This window comes from Eptesicus fuscus, chromosome 24 (assembly GCF_027574615.1).
Source record: "Eptesicus fuscus isolate TK198812 chromosome 24, DD_ASM_mEF_20220401, whole genome shotgun sequence".
NCBI lineage: Eukaryota > Metazoa > Chordata > Mammalia > Chiroptera > Vespertilionidae > Eptesicus > Eptesicus fuscus.
Genome location: NC_072496.1, coordinates 12,944,729 through 12,959,188, shown reverse-complemented (window position 1 = coordinate 12,959,188; position 14,460 = coordinate 12,944,729). Strand labels below are relative to the sequence as shown.

Below are 14,460 nucleotides of genomic sequence, written 5' to 3'. Positions count from 1 at the left end.
TTGATCCCTCCTCTCATGTCTCCATGTCTTGTTTAATCTCTTAGAATTTCTAACATTCAAAGATGACGTGTTAAATTGCACCATGGAAATAGTATTATGTGAAGTACTGAGCTATTGCTAAGGGTACGTGATATTTTTAAGTTATTTCAATACTCCATTTCAAAACATGTGTTATGCACTTGGACAAACTGAGTTCATCCTGAGGAATAATAATGCTCCATTCATCCTGAGGAATAATAATGCTCCACTGGAGCCATTACAACTGAAGGCCCCATAAATCCTGTTTGGAACACATCCCCCCGGATGCGGTACCTCCTGCGAACACACAAGGAAACCAGATTACACAGGAGGTGCCAGTTGTCCCCTAGGCCACTGCTAATGGGCACAGCTTCATCTGCTCTAACCCAGAGAGCAAGAAAGGACACGCATTTCCTCTTCTCTCCTGAGGGGACAGAAAGGGTATTTCACAGAGCATCCTGATTTCTCCTCCCCGGGACCAAACACGGGCTGAACGTCAACTCAATTATGAATACAAACACCAATAGGACGTCTGGGTCCGACAAAAATCATATGAACACAAGTGTAAGTAAATACTATTTCTGCTTATCCACTACCCAAACATCAGGACCCAACAGGTTATAGTCAGCTGCTGGTTGCTGACAATTGAAGTCTGTCTTATTCATTTTTTTTTTTTTTTATCCAGTTTCCCTACTTCTAACTCCTGGCTCACCATTAGGTGTCCCTTCATCGAGATGTGTTTGAACAAAAGGCAAGTGTGTCCCAGCCTAGCGAGGATCACCCTTGTACACATACTGTGAATTATTCATCTCTACGTTGTCCATCTGCACCGGGGGATGTGGAGGGGAATTAGCCTGGTGACAGGGACAGCGAGCCACACCCTGGGAAGCGCCCAGCTGTCCCTGAGAAGACATGCAATCAACCAGACCGCCCCGGGCGGAGACACGAGACGCATCCCAGTTCTCAGAACACGCTCAGACTCAGGCAGGCAGGCAGGAAACTGAGACCGCGGCGAGATAAGAGATACATGTGTCTGTCCACCCTGCCTGGGCCTCAGCCTGGTCCAGGAGATCGCTGTCACCCCTTACTAAGGGACTGACAGGTACTACAACCAAGATACAACAGCCTAATCCAAAACCAGACAAAGCCAGCTTTGTAAATGGTCATGACAACAGGGAGAGGCATCAAAAGCAGTATATAGAAAGTGTTTAAAAAAAATCCCAAAGAAAATACTACCGTAAGACTCTTAATAGCCGACAAATGTGCTCAAGTGGCTGGCGCCGGGAGTGAAAGATAATCCGAGCAAGAACGCAAACATCCTAAGAAAGCAGTGTCTGGGAGGTCATGAATGATGCATGGATGTTGGCAAATCAAGGAGATTGGCTAGATGCAGTATGAGGGCTACACCTGGCATTCTTTTGGCACCGACTGGGAGGACTTATGCACCTGTCACTTTCCATTGATAAAGAAGTAATCCTAGCCAGCCTGGCAGAACCCGGGCACCATCACCAGCCAGGACAATCTGTATCCTTAATTGTAATGACTCTCAAGTACGATTCGGGCTGAGCCAGGGCCGTGAGCAAAGCCTTCCTTCAGGATCATGGCTTTTTCAACCTCAGCGCTACTGACAGTGGGCCTGATGATTCCTGTTTAAGGGGCTGCGTTGTACAAGTTTAGCAGCATCCTTGGCCCTTCCCCCCTAGATGACTTTTCTTAGTAATTTTAACTTTTATGGCCATTTCTTTTACCAGAATAAGAAAAAGATTTCTAGATGATGCTAGGAATTTCTAATTACTTTTTTGGACGCTAAGTCCTGTCTTTCGCCTATTTTACCTCCTCAGTAGGAGGGAAAGAAAACTGGAATTTTACTGCCTTTTTCTTATTCTGGTAAAAGAAATGGCCATAAAAGTTAAAGTTACTAAGAAAAGTCATGTGAGTATATAAAGCAAAAAAAAAAAAAAAAAAAAGAATATATGTAATTTAAATTTCATTAGCAAAAAAGGACCTCAGATGCTTACAAGTTTTATTTGCATGACCAATCCTTATTTAACAGCCAAACCATTCCGTTTTTTTAATTTTTAGAGAACGGAGATGTTTCAGTCTGTGTTGAATTACCAACATAATTTTGTCATTTCATAATGAATGCTTCAGAGGCTGTATTATATTGCTGCCTGTCTTGGTCTCAAGGAGGCTGATAGTAAGACAAACAAATAAGCAAACATTAGCTGTGGAGAATGTGTGTGTGTGCGCAGAATATAAAAATACTCAAAAAACAGTCAAGAAGAGCAGAAAGGAAGAAAAAGAGGAGGGGTTGGAGGAGGCGGAGGGGAAGGAGGGGGAAAGAAGAAGTAAAAGGAGAAATACGAGTTTGAGGAGTAAAACTGAGAAAAAGAAGAACTTCCGCCCAAGTTACACACATACTTTTGTAAGTTTGCCAAAGGTCCAGATGATATCACTGTGGACTAATCCAGTGACCAAATTATTGGCTAGTCCGGTTCACACAGGCTTCCTGCAGATGTGAGCCCTCCCTGGGCGGGAAACGCACTGTGGACTCTGGAGAGATGTGCTAATCGCATACAAAAGTAAAACACAGGATATTGACATGATCTTCGGTTTTCTCAAATCAGATCAATTTACAAAAAAAAAAAAAAAATCACCCCCAAATTATATATTTTATTTCCATTTTCAGCCTTTCACTTTCTATGAACTAGTTCCACTCCTCGCTGTTATTTTAACTAGAGAGAAACATAACCATTATCATTCAGATGCTCCAACCCAGTGTTGATGGAAGATCCAGGGGTCTGAGGGTGATGCCTGGGGTGGGAACCAGCTCTCACATGTGTTTTGTGTGTTTTTTTTAAAGATAATTTTTATTGATTTCAGAGAGGAAGGGAGAGGGAGAGATAGAAAGAAACATCAATGATGAGACATTATCATGGATTGGCTGCCTCCTGCACATCCCCCACTGGGGATCGAGCTGCAAGGAATGTCATTAAACCTCTGCAATTTCTTGCAGTGCCCTGACTGGGAATCAAACCATGACCTCCTGGTTCATAGGTCGATGCTCATCCACTGAGTCACGCTGGCTGGGCTCTCATGTGTGTTTTGATTGGAAGGAACAGTGTGGGAGGAAGGGAAGAAGGAGGAAGCAAGAGAGAAATGGATTGTTTGTAGAAAAAGTACAAACTGCCCAGTTCTGCCACAAGCCTCACCATTCCCTCATGTCTTCCACTGGCAGCTTCACACATTCTGTCATGTGTCAGTAATTCCCGACTAGGCCCAACTTTATTTTGTAGATAAAGAACAAGAATCTAAGAACAGTTTATAACTTGCCTAAGTTAACAGATGTTAGTCAGCCAAGCAACACTAAGAGTTAGTGACCTGGCTCCTAGTTCCACATTCTCTTCCTCTGACCACATCACACCCTTCCACAAATTCAATCTGGAGCCCGAAGCACCAAGATGTTGAAATAGGGGGAGTCGGCATATAAAATGATTAGGTCGATGAGCAACCACTGAGCAACTGGCCGGACTAATAAAACGAAATTTTATTTAAAGCAAATAAACGAGGAAAAACGTGAGGGACTAGCATGGAAAATTGTGAAAACATTTTGCATTTTTATGTGGCTATCTCCTGGCTGACTATAAATGAAGCGCTGTTAGTAATGATTGCATGTACAGTTATTTAGAAACCAGAGCAATAAACTTGTGAGGAAAGACCAAGAATGCTGATTAGCTTTTCCCCTGCTCCTGAACCAGGCAAGACATTTTGGGGAAGTGACAGCAGATAGACAAAACCAAACCAACAAAACCAACCCAAAACAATACAAAACAACTTGAACTTGCATTTTATCTGATTGAATAATGGTAATATACTTTTCAAGTTATTAGGCAGAAACACTCAAAATCATGAAGTTGCCCATATAAAACAATGCCACCATACTCTATTCAGAAACACACATTTTGACTTTAAGGAAGATCCTATTTAAAAGAGATAATTTATAGGTATGAAGTGAGGAACTTCTAACTATGCTTTGTGTCAAAATTAGTTTTGTTTCTTTCCATGAGTTGTTATATAAGCTACATAAACATAAAAATGCTACTAAATAAGTAACAAAGTAAGTCCTGAAAACCCATGAAAAATCAGGTGCCACTTCTTGACTCGTTGTTAAAACTATCACTAATTTTTTGGTTTGTTTTTTTTTTAATATTTTTATTGATTTCAGAGAGAGGGAAAGAGAGAGGGAGATGGAAACATCAATGATGAGAGAGAATCACTGATGGGCTGTTTCCTGCACCCCCCCCCACCACACACACACACACACACACTGGGGATAGAGCCTGCAACCCACGCATGTGCCCTGACTGGGAATCAAACCGTGACCTCCTGGTTCATAGGTGGGTGCTAAACCACTGAGCCACACCAGCTGGGCTAAAGTGTTTTTGTTGTTGTTGTGTTTTTTGCTGTTTTTTTAAATATTTTTTTATTGATTACAGACAGGAAGGGAGAGGGAGAGAGAGATAGAAACATCAGTGATGAGAATCATTGATCGGCTGCCTCCTGCACGCCCCCCAATGGGGACCGAGCCCACACCCCTGCAGCCATATGTCCTTGATCGGAATCGAACCCAGGGCCCTTCAGGCCCCAGGCCGACGCTCTATCCACTGAGCCAAACCAGCCAGGACTAAAGTTTGTTGTTTTTTTTAGGTTAACTTTTTTCTTTGCTTTATGTCTGCTCTTGATTACAAATGTTCTATTTTATACTGTTAGCACACTAAATTTCAAATTTATTTTAAAATGTATTAAATTTCATTTGAATGAAAACTCTTCATGAGTAGTAAGAATAGTACTATAACATTAGTTTGAATTTAACCACTGCATCAAAATGCCTAATATTGAATGGCCTCTGATGCTTACATAAAAATTCAAAATAAGATCGAAGAAGGAGAAACATTAGGAGTCATTTATAATACAAAACAAAATTGTTTTGCCAACCTCAAAAATTAAACAAAATCACTCATATTATCATTGTGCACTGCATTTTTCTTGCTTTCAAATAAAAAGTTAGCCTGGCCGGCATAGCTCAATGGTTGAGCATCAACCTATGAACTGGGAGGACACAGGTGATTCCTGGTGGGGGCAAGTACCTGGGCCCGGGTTGAGGACTTGGACCCTAGTGGGGAGCATGCAGGAGGCAGCCGATTGGTGGTTTTCATCACTGATGTTTCTATCTCTCTCCCCCTCTCCCTTATTGTCTGAAATTAATTTTTTTTTAAGTTAGAAGTGATTATTTCTGTATCTAACTGTTCTTGAAACATGAGTAGGATGAATACCTTCATTAAGACCAATTCTTTCACTCTTGCAGTATGGCTACTGAGAATGCTGACAGTTTCTAAGGCTGCTGACGATGGGAACGATAATTAATAACTCTTACAAAGTTTACAGTCACTTGAAAATAAACTTTCTAATCTCCTTGAAAAAATCCTCCCTTTGCTGCAAGTACCAAGTATAAATAGCAGCTAACATTTAATGAGTGCTTCCAAGCACTAGTCTTTACCCTTATTTTCTACCAGAGTAATCTGTAATTATTTCATTTGTTTATTATCTTTCTCCCCGACTAATCCAGGGGCTCCAACAGGACAGGGACTTTGTCTAGTTACTTATTGCATCCCCAGCACCTAGTATGCCTAACATATAGTAGGCACTCAATTAATAAAAGGCCCTGGCCGGTTTGGCTAAGAGGATAGAGCATCAGCCCATGGACTGAAGGGCCCCAGGTCCAATTCTGGGCATGCGCACGTACCTCAGTGGCAGGTTCAATCCGCCCTGTGGGCTGAGTGCCGGAGGCAACCAACTGATGTGTCTTTCTCACATCGATGTTTCTCTCTCCATCTCTCCCCTTCCCTTTCACACTCTCTAAAAATCAATGGGAAAATATCCTTGGGTGAGGATTAACAAAATAAAATAAATAAATGAGTCAGTGTTCTATATGCATTAAATAATTTTTTAAACTATTGGTCATGACCTAGAGCAGTGGTCAGCAAACTCATTAGTCAACAGAGCCAAATATCAACAGTACAACAATTGAAATTTCTTTTGAGAGCCAAATTGTTTAAACTTAAACTTCTTCTAACGCCACTTCTTCAAAATAGACTCGCCCAGGCCATGGTATTTTGTGGAAGAGCCACACTCAAGGGGCCAAAGAGTTGCATGTGGCTCGCGAGCCGCAGTTTGCCGACCACGGACCTAGAGGGTTAAGAAAACGCAACACAAAAACACAATAAAAATAGAATGTATTACTCCAGTAGAATATTCTTTTTTTTTTAATTTTTTTTACTGATTTCAGAGAGGAAGGGAGAGGGAGAGATAGAAACGTCCATGATGAGAGAGAACCATGGACCGGTTGCCTCCTGGACGCCCCCCACTGGGGATCGAGCCCGCAACCCAGGCATGTGCCCTGACTGGGAATCGAACCTGAGACCTCTTGGTTCATAGGTCGATGCTCAACCACTGAGACACAGCCGGCCAGGCCAGTAGAATATTCTTTAATGAAACTTTTCATTTAGTATATATACATATCCTATATAATGAAAGGCTAATATGCGAATTGACCGAATGGCAGAATGACCAGTCGCTATGATGTGCACTGACCACCAGGGGACAGACGCTCAATGCAGGAGCTGCCCCCTGGTGGTCAGTGCGCTCCCACAGGGGGAGCACCGCTCAGCCACAAGCCAGGCTGATGGCAGGCAGAAGCCTCTCCCACCTCTGAGGCAGCACTAAGGATGTCCGACGGACGGCTTAGGCCCGCTTCCCTCCTAAGCCGTCAGTGGGACATCCCTCAAGGGCTCCTGGATTGCAAGAGAACGCAAGCTGGGCTGAGGGACGCCCCCCTCCCCGAGTGCACAATTTTCGTGCACCGGGCCTCTAGTACATACATACTGTATATATGTGTATATATACACACACATATATACACACACATGTATAATCCCATATAAAATATATTTCTTACTGATGAGAAACAGTAAGAAAAGGAAAGTGAAAATGATCGCTTTACACGGATAATTTAATTTGCTCCTCACAATAACACTGTATACATCATAACTGTAAAATAACAGAACCAAAGTTTCTAGATGTTATATATGATGTCCAAGATGAAAGAGCTACCTACAAGTATGGACTTTTATAGATACTCATTCACAGGGCACTATACTGAGAAAATCTGAATGAACTAAGTAATAAGCTTTCAGTCATAGTAATTATGACATGATTAATAGAGAAAAACAGGCTTTTCAAACAAGCCTGACTGAATTTAATACCTGCCTCTGTCTCTGCGTGGGCTTTGACCTAACTTAATGTCTTTACAGCTCCATTTCCCCATGTGTAAAGTAGGAATATTCATAAGTTTGTTTGAAGTTTTAAATGCATTAATGTATGTAAATAGCCTAGACCACTAAATAAAGCTGCTGTGATTAAAATAATTATGAGTGTTGTGTGTTTTTTCCTGGCCCAATAAATCCCATTCAATCCACTACACCGTAATTTGAATGTGTACAAAGTGTGCATTAGGAATTTACTGGATTAAAGAGCAAAGTGTGGGAACCGGGCAAACGTGGCCTAGAGCCTTGCAAGAGTTTCTGCTGGCGCTGGAGAACGAAGGTGCCTAAGTCAAGGGAATCAAGGGAAACACCATTGGTTAATAGTAAAAGCAAACTTTTTCCTTCCTCAAAAATCACAGCAACACCCATCTTCTTCCTCCGCGTCCTGGCTGGGTGGGACCCATTGGGGTGTTGGGCAAGGCACCTGGCCAGCTCCCGCCCACCAGGCCATGGTCCCCAAGAGGGTAAGGCGCAGGATTCGGGGCAACTCACCCCGGAGACTCCGCTGGTATTGCCCCAGAGCCTCCTCCAGGGTAGAGTTCTCCGGGGGCTTCTCCATGCGCAGACTCGGGGCCCAGAGATGGGAGTGAGGTGGGACAGTGCCCAGTAATCTCCCCTCCGAGCACAGGAGGCCTTGGCGCCCCGGCAGGACCCGCCTGGTTCCAGCCGCGGCTGTCAACGGGGAGCCTGGAACCCCACTCAGAGGGTCTCAGCCTTCCCACCCACTGGCCCTCCTGGTGGATGACGGGATTTGTGGTTCACGGACTGCGGGCTTGCAGCCCTGACTTTCCCGAGAGCCCGTCCTACGACACTACAATTCCCAGAGGGCACCGCGCCCCGAGCCGAGGCGGCAACGGTTCAGTTGCCAGATCCGGTTGCCAAGGGACTGTTCGGAGGCTCCGCCCTTTTCCTGGCTTAGCCCTGCCTTCATCCCATCCTGCTGTTGGACCACCCTACTGACAGCAAGGGCTACCTGCAGGCCTTGACCCTTCTGCATGAGCTAAGTAAGCATCCGATCCTTGAAGCTTCTCAAAGACGCAAATAACAAGCTCTACACTCTTCACGACGTTGGTCAAATACATTCTCAAGAGAAAGCAGCTCTAAAAATCTTCCAGAGAGCCTAGATTGTGAAAGGCGGCTCACACTACAAATCCAAGCATGCCCAGCCACCCGACCTCCACTTGGAGTTGGCGCACTGCCCGCTGGGAACTGTAGTCCCTGGTAGTTGCGGCGCCCGCTAACGCTGGGGTCCTCCTCATTGTTCCAGTGAGGTCTTGGAGGCACGCTTGCGCAGTAGGACCTGGGAAAGCCTGCGGGAGACCCTCTGCACAACCCCTTTCATTGTCTGTTCTTGGCGCCTGCGCAGTAAGAGATCGCCGGGTCGGAGCCGGAGCGGGGATAGGGCCGGGCTCCTCGCCCTTCCCCAGGCGCCTGCGCACTGGCCGCCGCTCCTGCCGTTACCGCTATGTGTGGGGCGTGTGTGGAATAACGTTATTGCCCAGCGGAGCCGAGAGGCCGGGAGCTCGATCGCAGCGACAGCGACAGCGACGACGACCACAAGGGTGCGGGGAGGACGGCGTGTGGAGACTCCCGGGACGCGCCGCGCCCCGCCTTCCCGGACCGGTGCCTCTCTCCGCGGTGAGGGGGTGAGTGATGCGCGCACTCGCCGGGCTTGGGCGCTGCCGCTGCCGCTGCCGCCGCCGCCGCCGCCGCGTCTCTCCACATCCTCCTCCCCGGGTCTGCAGCCCGGGCCCCGGCCTCGGCCCGCGGCGGGAAGGGGGCCGGGGGGGGCGCTTCCCGGATGCTCCGCGCGGCGCCGCCACCCCCCGCGCACCGGATCGGGGGGTTGGCCGGGCGCCCCTGCATCCCAGCCCAGCCCCCCCCCCACCCCCGGGCGCTCCCGGGCCCGCCGCCGCCGCCGCTGTTTTGAATGCTGTCAGCGCCCTCCGCCTCGGCTTTGTGCATCCTCCCCCTCCGCCGGGGCCGAGCGAGGGGCGCGGGCGGAGCCGGGAGGGAAGGGCCGCGCGGCCGCTGGAAGGGACTGACTCCCCCGGATCGGAGCCGCCTCCGGCGCCGACCCCTCTTTGTGGTCCGTGCTGGGCTGTGGGGTGCTGGGCGCGAGGTCGGGCGAGGAGCCTTTTGGACGCGGGGTGGGGAGGGCGTGGAAGACGGGGTGTCACGCACCCCGCCGGGCGACTGCACCCCGTGGTGAGCCCCCGGGGGAGGACCCAGCGGCTTCCTGTGGGCCTCATTGTCCCGAGGATTCAAATGCGGGGTTCGGGATGGCCTCCTGACGTTTTTACCCCAGGGAGACACATCCCAGCCGCTGACCTAACCCTCCCTGGGCGGGAAGATGTGGGGTTTTGGGTCCCGAGTCCTCGAATCTCGGTTTTTCTTGGCGTGCAGTCGAGTTTTCTTGCTGAAATTGGAGAATGCAAGGTCCTGGAAGACTGTGGGCCGGGGCCCGTGCAAGCACTGCCCAGGGGATCGGTATAAAATGACTGTTGAACGGCGAAGACCGGGCTTTGGGAAGGGCTGGCGGCGACCTATTGTGTAGCTGGGAAATGCAGCAGCAGAATTGTTGGTGTGTTTTTTTTTTCAGTGGGTTGGGTAACGCATGCTACGTTCCTAAGCGAATAGATTCACATCTTGCCTATTTTTTTTCTCTCTCTTTTTTTTAAGCAATCAAAGCAACCAAAAAATAAAAAAAAATAGACCTGGTACATTTCGATGTCTGCATTGGTTTAATTTCTATTTTTATTCTCTTTATGAAAATTCACTTCCCCTCGGAGCGAAATGGGGTGCAGCAGATTGCAAAGGTCTCTTTTCAAAGGACTTGGTCCTTCAGCCTGCAATGCTTCCGACCGGGTGCTGGGGCTAAAACCAGCCCAAGAGGATGAAGTAGGATGGGGAGGAGCAGGTGGGGGGAGAAGGCGAGAGGAGTTATATTATGGGTACAGTATCTAGATCTTCTGATGAAATCCTCTCCGGGAATGCTTCCAAGATTTAGGAATTCGGCTCAGGAAATATTACGTTGCAAGTTACAAACCATCCTGCATTTTTTTCTGCCCTTCTGTGTGGTGTTTCTAAGTGACACTCCGGCTGCTTTTCCTGCTTCCTGACTTGGTAGCGGTTGCGCAGTTTTGCTGTTTTAAAACCCAAGAATCTAAGTGCACTTGACTGACAGAGGAAGACAGGAACATTTGAAAAAGTTAACTGGCCTGTCCGTCAAACCCCAACTTCCAATGAAAGGCAGAGGCAAGTGACATCCGCTGTGGACATGTAAGGAAAGCTGCTCTCCAGCCTCTGAGTGGTCTGTGACGGTCAAGTTCATGGTCACCCCAGTTGTATTAATCTGATCCTTTGTCATGTGAGAATAATTCTACTGAAATAGAACTTTAGTTTTAGATATTAACTTACTGATGTAGGGAAAGATACCATAACATGGGTTTTGCATAAAAACAGAACCTTGGAAAATTTTTTCCCTGCTACTTTCCAAGTAACCCTATTTTAATATTTCTTGATATTCAGTAGTATTTTGTAGTATGATCAACTCTATAAACTCGGTTAAAAATAAAATTGCCACGTAACAAGAACCTGTGAAGTTCATTTTTCATCAATTAATGAGTTTTACTATTTTAAGCAAAAATTTACCTTTTGAGAAAAAATTTGTGTTGAACTTTTTACCAAAATTAAACTTATGCTTTTTATTGAGTTGGTTTTAGGATCAAGTGCTTTTTTGTTGTCCTTTTAATTTTTATCCTTAAATTCTACTTTGCACTTAATAGACTTAAAAATAACTCAATATTTTTCTTACATTTCAACTTAAAAATAAACTGTAACTAAATTAGGTGTGTGGAATTATATTAAATCACACTTGAAATGTATTCTACTGGTAAATTTCATGGTATTCTAAAATTACCCAGTATGGAAATAAATAACCGTCTGCATGTTTATCTGAGCATTAGAATAGTGAAAACTACACTAGAAAATTAGTGTACATTATGCCTATCCATGCAAATATCATGGTGCTTTAAAAATTCTGTGCTTAGTGATTTGGTTTATTTGTTCCAAGTATCAGTTTCTTCTTTCCTCTTGACACTGAAAAACTACTTGTTTTATTGTTGCATCTGATAGTAATCAGATATGACTCATCTAGTCCTGAATGCTGTATATGTTTAAAGTTGTCAACATGTTTTTTACTCAACAAAAGCTATTCTTGAAAAATAATTTTTGCTATTTCAGTTAATGAGTAATGTTTTTGTCTTTTCTATAGTGAACACTAGAGGTGTTAAACTATCCTAATAAATACCTTACACACAGCATGATACTAAATTGTCAACTTAAATACCCGTTCAGTTCAAATTATACTGTAAGTGTAACAAAAGAGTAATTGCATACCATCTGAAAAGGCCTCCCTGGAGAAATAATGTTGACTGATCATTACATGTTGATGTGCTTCAGTAAGCAATGGGTTTCCTCTTACAGGGAGAAATCTGAGACCATCTTTATTTCATAACCTTTTGTTAATGACCAGGATTTCTAATAATCAGCTACACTTGGTGGAATAGGTTTTAATTTACTTACTCATAAATTTCCTGAGGAAGGTGCTAAGCAATGAGTTGGCCAATGTGAGCAATACAAGACAATAAGAAATCATCTGTCTGGGGGTAAGGTTGATAAAACTGGATATATAGTCCAGTTAGTTGAAATGATTGTCCAAGAGCATATTATAAAATTTTTTGGCCAAAATGAGCTGATACAGCCGATATGTACTGAAGGTAAAGCCCACTTTTATGTCAAACAAAAATAGAAAGGAAACCACCAAAGTGAGGTTAAAGAAAGCCTTACAAAAAGTACTAACATGCAAATAGGGATTGTACTAATATATAAGTGGAAAAGAATCCCAAGCATGCATTAGGTTTGAAAAATGAGACATAGCAGAGAAGTCTTTTAAGTATAACAATCATTAATAAGTAAGATAGAAAATATTACTCTTTGGAACACGATATTTGTTACATAAATGAATAATCTATTATGTATTAAGCACCTACTACACTGAGTGACCAGATTATTATGATCTCTGAACGCATAATAATCTGGCCACTCAGTGTATATCCTATATAATAAAAGGCTAATATGCAAATTGTCCCCTCAACCAGGAGTTTGACCAGCAGGCAGGCCTGCCAACTGCCCATGTCCCCTCCCCCTGGCCAGGCTGGCTGGACCCCACCCATGCATGAATTCATGCACCGGGGCCTCTAATATATATATATATATATGTATATATGTATGTATATGTATATATATACACACACACATATACACACACACACACACACACACACACACACATAATCTGGCCACTCGGTGTAAGTGCTAGGCAGTGTGTGTGTGTGTGTGTGTGTGTGTGTGTAATTCATGCAGCAGTACTATAAATAAGGTATTATTTTCCAGTTGAGAATATTTGAGACCCAGAGTTAGTGAATAATTTTGTTTTGTGTCACACATTACTAAGTGGTACAACCCATAACTGAACCTATGTCTTTTTTACTAAAGCAAAAATTCTGACCACTCGCCCCTTTTAGTAGGTTCAAAAGGCAACATTGATTCCTTTCTGATTCATAAAATTTTAGGCTTAGAGGAGATTTTAGAAGTAATACCATGCCGATTACTAAATCCCTGTAGATGTTATTGAACCCAGCTTCTCCACAAACAACACTTCCATGAGAAAGTGGGCAGAGGATGGCTCACTTAGCTTTTGAAAAGTATGGAAAGATCTTACTGAAGTTGAGTTAGTATCTGCTCTGTCTGTATTATGTAACTTCTTCCCACTTTGCAGTTCTGTCTTCATGAGTGAGATGCAGTAAGCTTTCCTCACTGGACTGGGTCCTTGCTAGGTCTTCTCTTTTCTAAGTTAAATGTGACAACCCCTGCAACTTCATGTGAAGTGGTTTCCTTTACCGTTCTCATCTGTTGACTACAGTCATTTTTGTCAGAGCTATTCTTTCTCTGATCTGGTTCCCTATTTAATTCTGCCGTTATGGTCTGAATATAGTGCAGTGAAATTATGTCTTTCCTCAACTTAAGCAGTGCACTTGTGTTTGCGGTCTCAAATTGTGTTAACTCTTGAATAGCAGGAAAGTGAGAGAAAAAATGTTACGTGGCTTTTCAAGTCATAGTTGTGCGAGTAGGGGTTTTTGGTTTTTTTAAATTTTTATTCTGATTCTTTTCTGATGCTAAAATGAACCTTCTTTATGAAATGATAGTGCTAGGTGGTAAGTTTCTTTGGACATTTGTCTTGGATTCCTTGGTTTTGTCTTAGTGTTCTTAAATAAACAATCAAAAGTTGGCAGCTTGATATTGTTTCTCTTTGGTTTTTGAAAAATTTGTCTGGAAACCACTGATGTTGTCAACATAAACCAGCATCTTTTTTATGTTAAGATTTCTCCCAGTCTGTATATACACGTTCACGGTGGTTTTGAAGCAGTGCTATTTACCTTTAACTGTTTTAAAATCATCTCTTTGAATGTAGCCAGCGTTAAAACTTGTTGAGATCTTCTTGAATCATGATTCTGTTATCCAAGGGATTAGCTTCCCTTCCTGGCTTTTTGACGTTTACAGAATTAACAAGCCAGCCCTCTTATGTCTTTATCCTGGCCGTGTACTGGTTATGGCCAAGGACAGCCTGCAGATTTATAAATAGAAGAAGTGTTGCATGAATGAAATATGCTGGAGGTAAGCGATGACACAAGATACTGGAAACAGTTGAGATGTTTTTATTTATTTGTTGTTTTTAATTAAGGAGGAACTCATGCTACCCTCTTCATGTATTTATCCTTTCAGTAAACTTTTTTCAATTCAGTTTTATCAATTTAATCTTAATTCACCCCCTCTCTTTTACATAAATGATAGCCTCTTTATACAGTATTCTGCACCTGGACAGGTATACTTTAGAGAGTGGTCAGGGGACATCTCACTCTGAAAAGATGACATTTAGCAGAGACTTATCCTATATAATAAAAGTGTAATATGCTAAGTGTCTGACCGATTGGTCGAC

General features: G+C 43.9%; 2 protein-coding genes across 5 annotated transcripts in view; one reads left to right on the top strand and one right to left on the bottom strand.

Moving 5' to 3' along the window:
* Nucleotides 1-8,074, bottom strand: part of SDCCAG8 (SHH signaling and ciliogenesis regulator SDCCAG8) — a 209,596-nt gene extending 201,522 nt beyond the window's left edge. For 2 of the 4 annotated variants that reach the window (XM_054713026.1, XM_054713027.1), the window contains exon 1: nucleotides 7,893-8,068. In XM_054713026.1, coding sequence (XP_054569001.1) covers nucleotides 7,893-7,959 — 67 coding nt within the window. In that variant the 5' untranslated portion in view covers nucleotides 7,960-8,068. Of the gene's footprint in view, nucleotides 1-7,892 lie in introns of all 4 variants that reach the window. The other 2 variants (XM_028158095.2, XM_028158094.2) reach the window with 2 other exon arrangements.
* Nucleotides 8,075-8,314: 240 nt separating this feature from the next.
* CEP170 (centrosomal protein 170) overlaps nucleotides 8,315-14,460 on the top strand; it is a 103,342-nt gene continuing 97,196 nt past the window's right edge. The window contains exon 1 of the mRNA XM_054712941.1: nucleotides 8,315-9,046. The gene's annotated coding sequence lies outside the window, so the exon portion shown is untranslated. The remainder of the gene's footprint in view (nucleotides 9,047-14,460) is intronic.